Source organism: Saccostrea echinata, unplaced genomic scaffold (genome assembly GCF_033153115.1).
Source record: "Saccostrea echinata isolate AGI-Se365-2 ecotype Australia unplaced genomic scaffold, CSIRO_AGI_Sech_v1 ptg000054l, whole genome shotgun sequence".
Lineage (NCBI taxonomy): Eukaryota > Metazoa > Mollusca > Bivalvia > Ostreida > Ostreidae > Saccostrea > Saccostrea echinata.
The window spans coordinates 68441563-68447500 of NW_026889803.1; the positions used below are offsets into that span (position 1 = coordinate 68441563).

At 34.6% G+C, this 5938-nt stretch overlaps 1 protein-coding gene across 4 annotated transcripts in view; it reads right to left on the reverse strand.

Annotated features, from left to right (window-relative positions):
* Positions 1-296: 296 nt before the first annotated feature.
* Positions 297-5938, reverse strand: part of LOC133171568 (protein phosphatase 1 regulatory subunit 16A-like) — a 31438-nt gene continuing 25796 nt past the window's right edge. For all 4 annotated transcript variants that reach the window (XM_061306337.1, XM_061306334.1, XM_061306335.1 and 1 more), the window contains 2 exons: positions 4559-4670; positions 297-3971 (listed from right to left, as the gene is read on the reverse strand). In XM_061306337.1, the coding sequence (XP_061162321.1) occupies positions 3114-3971; positions 4559-4670 (970 nt within the window). In that variant the 3' untranslated portion in view covers positions 297-3113. The remainder of the gene's footprint in view (positions 3972-4558; positions 4671-5938) is intronic.

The following is a 5938-nucleotide window of genomic DNA, read 5'->3' on the forward strand; positions in this document are numbered from 1 at the left end:
TTTGAAAATGGTTTTAATTTTTTTAAAAAGAAATTATCAAGATATTTTTATGCTGACAATTTCAAACTGAATCATAAATTTTGCAAAACTTCACAATTAACTAATCTTTTTGGTCTTAGTTGTAAGTTCTTTTGTAAAACGGGCCCCTGCGGAATACATCATTATAGGTGGGGAAATTCCCTGGCCTCCAGGTCTTAGGGACAACCCTGAACTTCTTGCACTATCTGTCCCAACTTCTTACCTGACAGAAAAGACTAGAAAACTAGGGAAAACTGCTACAAAAAACAAACTAAATCTATCATTGTATTGTCTGTTTATTTGTTCCATTGAAAAATAATTTCATCTTTATGAATTCTTTAAAAAAGGAATGGAATGGATGTTTACTAACAACCAGTACAACATGTTAAAGACAGGTGTCAACAATTTACTGAACTCGGAACCTTGTAACACTGTTACAAAGTATCAGCTTAGGTGTCTAATAAACGTTACACAGTGCCCTACAAAAAGGTCCTGCATGCAATTCATACATCTCAATCGGTACACAATCTCTAACCAAATCAGTAATTAACCTACCAGGTAGTCAGGTAGGATATTGATTCCTTCTTCTTGCTTAATATATATTTCACTTGTGGAATTTTTGAAAATAATACATTTTTTAAAGTCCTTTGGACCAAACATTTTATCTTAATCAATTTAAACTTACTAAAATAAATCATATGAAGGAGAAAAAAAAATAAATTAAGCACTCAGTTTTTGCTGCTAAATAAAACACAATGAACTGGCCAGGTGTATAGACAATCCTAGGTTTATAGAGAACAAAATAAACTATATATTTCCTGATGTACATCAATGTTGTCACAACCCACAAATTTAAATAATTTTTAAAGCTACTACATGGCTTTTTTATCTTTCTGATAACTTAGGTAAGATCAAAGTAACATTCAGAACATTATCATTAAATGCAGGAAAAATAATATCTCCTCAATTTTGAATGGTTTTCGTCATATTTTTCTCTCCCATATGCAAAGGAAATTTTTTTTTATATAATTAAAAATAAAATGTGATATGAATGTTTTGATATCCGTTATGTACTCTTTATCAATTTTCAACAAACCTTGACAATCTTAAAAGGTAGTTCACAATAAACCTGGATCTCTAAGCTTATTTTTGAGATACAAGAAACAATTGATATATCAGATGTATTTGGAATGAATTTTAGTTATACAAGGGAAAAAACAAAACTGTTACAGATCAGAGTACAATAAATATAATGAGACTTAATCAATTTCAAGACATTTTCAAATTTTTAAAACATGGTACTAAATAACAAACAATTGTCATTTTTCCTGTTAGTCACATTCTATTGCAATCACCAACATAAAAAGGAAACAAACATCAAGTGCTTAACATAAAAAGGACTGCAGAAATAAAACAGCGGGGATATAGGTGTGCAAAAAGCTTCTACCTAACAGCACTTCTAAAATATAAAATGTACAGAAAATATTGCATATATAATAATGATGAAACCCTGTTACAACTTGCTGTGCAATAATTGTGCTTCATGTTGATACAAACTATGGCTTTACGTCATTAGAGATTTATCTCCCTTTGTTAACTCAACCGTGGCTGCCTATATATAGTAACTATAATTAACCTATGACCTTTTATTCCTTATCTGGATGAAAACTTGGATACTTTATCTTGCAGTAAATAAGTACATGATACATTGGCCATGATAAGAAATGACATGTGTATTTTGTGTTTAAATACAGCTGTTTGGCTAGTGCCAGTTAATATCTTTTACTATACAAATCTAAGTGAAGGATCTACTGAAGTGAAGGTCATCCTATGGAACACAAGGGAATGCAGGACTACCATATAACGGATCATTTCTGCCATCCAAAACTGTGACTTTTCCTCTCCAATACAAACTACCCGTATTTTAACAATCTTTTGCAAAACTTTCTATCCCAGACATGGCCAAGATTATTCCCCTTAGATAGCTTATTTTTCTCTGTATATGAGATAGAAATGATTGGGACAAGGTAGTTATGATGTACACAGATATGTCATCACCTTTATCACACCCTTGTACATAGAGTCCAATCCTGAATATAAAACAACTTTATTTCTTCCCTTTTCACCTTTTTAAACAGTGTTTTTTTTAATTAAATCAACTTTTTTTTCTTGTTGATTCTTGTAAATGATCAATTTTAAAAATTTCACTGGAGAATCTTTCACCAGTAAGCCCTTACAGACATATCATGCCCCAACATTGTTACTAGAAAGTGCAATAACTGTATTTGCACACATTTCCATTTGCTTTGGGATAATTTGCATGTTGTATACTTCACAATTTGATCCAACATATTACGATATTTAGCTGAAACTGACCATCAAAAATGACCCATTATACAGTATACAAGTTTGGAATGTCATATCTACATTTGGACAGTGGAACAGTGAGGATTCTAATCCACTGTTTATGACTTTTCAATGGACACTGGAACAATGATGGATTCCAACCCACTGTTTATGACATTTCATGAATCTTGATTGTTTTATGTTAATTTTTGTAGAGGAGAACAAAATAAAATTGACACACTGACATTTTTTTGGAATATCCATTTTTACAAAAGTCTCTGCAACACGGCCATATAACTTTTTTTGCATTGCCATTCCACTTCTTGAGCAATGAAAGGAGAATTTGAGCACAAATTCTAAGAAAAGCATCCATTGCTATAATATACACAAAACCCTACCCATTGGAACGGGTAAATATGTATAACAAAATAAATACAGATTTGCCAGTATAAAGCAACCTCTCTAAATATACATAATGTTTGGGAATATATCACCGTAAAATTCATCATATCAACACACACCGCTGTCTACAAAAGTTATATCACATATCAGTGCAGATCACTTAGACACAACCCTGCACTCATTACTTCACATCAACTGATGTCACATGACTTTTTACCAACTACCCACTTTTGATCATATGAAAACACAAAATGCTGCTTCTATTTCATGTAGTAAACAGACAACTTTGTTCTTTCTTGCAGTCAATTGCTTGTCATATGTTTTACCATTGATGTCACATGACCTGATCACATGACAACACAACAGCCCTGCTTGTCCTCCTCTCCGATGACTGGTGCACTATGGGGAGCTTTGAATTTGTGAACTGCCTCTGGGTGGTAGCCTTGCGTGTTGTTGTTTGTGTTATGACCATTTTTATCTTTATGGGGCTCTTTCCCAGGCAGGGATGATGAACTGTATTTTTTGCTATTATTAGAGGACAGACTATTTATAAACATGTTCTGTACTTGAGAACTAATGTCCGTTAGGCTATTCTCTCGACTTCTTGATTCTGCACGCTGTCGTTTTAAATCTGCCAGAGTTATGGAAGGGGGACCAGAGGGATAGCGAACGTTTGAACTGGTCCCCGTCTCAGTGTTGTTTAACTGATACGAGTTTGATTTGACACGCGGACTTGAGGAATCACTTCGTCTCTCCTGCTGCCTCTGCCGCTCCTGTTCTGACACAGACTTTGGAATGTTGTTTGTTCTGGGTTTGTCTGGTGTAGTCTCTCGGTGGGATGTCGGCCGTTCCTGTCGGCTGTTGGGGGAAGATGTTGGCCGTTCCTGTCGGCTGTTGGGGGTAGATGTTGGCCGTTCCTGTCGACTGTTGAGGGAAGGGTTTTGAGGTCTAGACCTTTGGCTGGGCTGACCTTGAGGGGCAGACTCTGGTCTACTTGACCTTGAGGAAGAGGACTGTCGCTCTCCTGGTGGTCTGTCTGCCTGTGTGTTTCCTGGGGAAAGCCTTGGGGGTGCTGTAGTATCAACAGTCTTTGGTTGTTTTGAGGGTGGGGGTGACGCTTTTTTTGTTGGTTCAGGTTTCTCCTCATCTATGATGATCTGGACATCTTCTATATTTGTTGCTGGACTGTTCTCTTTATCTTCCTCCTGTCAAAGTAAATCACTCGAATTAAAAACTCCATAAAAATACAGCTTACCATTCCTCAAAATTTTCTTTCAGTTTAAGTGTTTGTTTTCTTTTGAAAAATGTGTTAGAAATGCGGGCAATAGTGAATTGGTCATTATTATGCAGAAAGAAAGTGAAACATCCTATTTTACAAAAGCTAATGTGTACACGTAAGTATAATAATGAAATGAAAACAAAGTGTAAGCATGAATTTAAATGATGTATAGCCTATTGGTGGTTCTGATGGACTTTAGATATACTGTAAACCAACTATTATTCGCGCCATCTTTTATTCGCGATTTGTCAGTTTGAAATCAATCCACGACGATTAATTTTCTTAACTGAGGAAACATTCTCTACAAAAACAAAGCAAAGTAAATGGTTCGCGGCAATTAATATTCGCGAGTTAAAGTAGATCACGAAACTCGCGAATTTTTCTCGCACGTGAATAAAAGTTGGTTTACAGTAGTTTGAGCTATTTGAATGATCATTGACGTGACCATTAAGTCTTCATCACTTTGTCAGTGATTTTAACGTTTAAAACTACAGACATTTGAGAGGCCCTGACCATTAAATCTTCATCACTTTGTCCCCAGCCAAAGTGGAGGGCCTCTTCCCTGGCCTCCTTCATAAAAAGCGGACTTTTCTCTCCCCTCATACTGCTACGGCGGATGGACGCACTGAAAAATAAAAATGACAAGTCACTTCTTAATGACTAGTTATAAGCACTTCATTGTAAATAAGACATAACACTGCTTTTTGTATGTTACCAATGTTAATACGCCAACATACATACATATATGATACCATTCCCAATATAAATTAAGTTTCCTAAAATAAAAAGTGTTAATTACAGGAATCAAAACTTCAATCAACTGATAACAAAAATCTAAAAACATACTTAACCCCAGACAGAATGTATACTAATAAAAAATCAGGAGTCATATTCTAGTGGCTCGGCCATTGAAGATGATTCTCTGATTACTGATCTAAGGTAAAAATGCAAAATTTCATCTAAGTGCCCAACATCAAAATGGTGCTATTTTATGATTGCTGTATTAAATTCATAAAGTTTACAGTTGCTTGTCTATTAGAGAATGCAGGGAACTATATGACTTGCTGATTTAGACAAGCTAAAAGTAAGAGAAGATAAATCCAAAACTACATCTAAAAAAAGATGTCAGAAAGCTTTTAAGTTTTAGTTGATTCTACATCAAAATATAACAAAACAAAGTAATTATCTAAACCAGTGTAGAGGGCTATTGTGTTTATTAGCAAACCATGTCCCTGAAGCTTTCATACACGCTGTGAGGAAACTGAAAACTTTCTACTTGGATTTCATATTCCAATCAAAAGAAAAAACTATCTAACTTTTAATAAACCTTCTTAAACACTGAAAAAATAAATACCATATTACTATCAAACCTAATGTTGTCATCTTTCAATGTGAAAAATACCTAAAATGGGCCAAAGAGTTCCCAAGATGATCAGAAACTCTGAAACAGATATGTTTATTTTTGACACAGATTTATTAAGGTTAGATTAATAGTGAATGAGTTATTTTTTCTTTGCAAAATTACTTTGGAATGATCTAATGAGATGATATCCATTTATTTATCATGGAACGAAAAACTTTTTCTTCAAGCTTTCTCCATTTCAATATCAATGTTGAATTAAACACAGGTTGGAACAAATGAATCAAAACTGTGAAGAAATAAGATTAGCAAACTGCAAACCAATATTAAGTATAATAAACACCTCTACACACCTGCAGGCATATTAAAAAGGGGATAAATAAACAAGAGGCCCATGGGCCACATCGCTCACCTGAGCACATTGGCATGGCAAAAGCACAAATCAGTTCAGTATTGAAAAGATTAGGGGTGGGGGGGGGGGTTGAATTTTAAACTACCTGATGATGCTTCCATGTCAATATAAGAAATGGCTT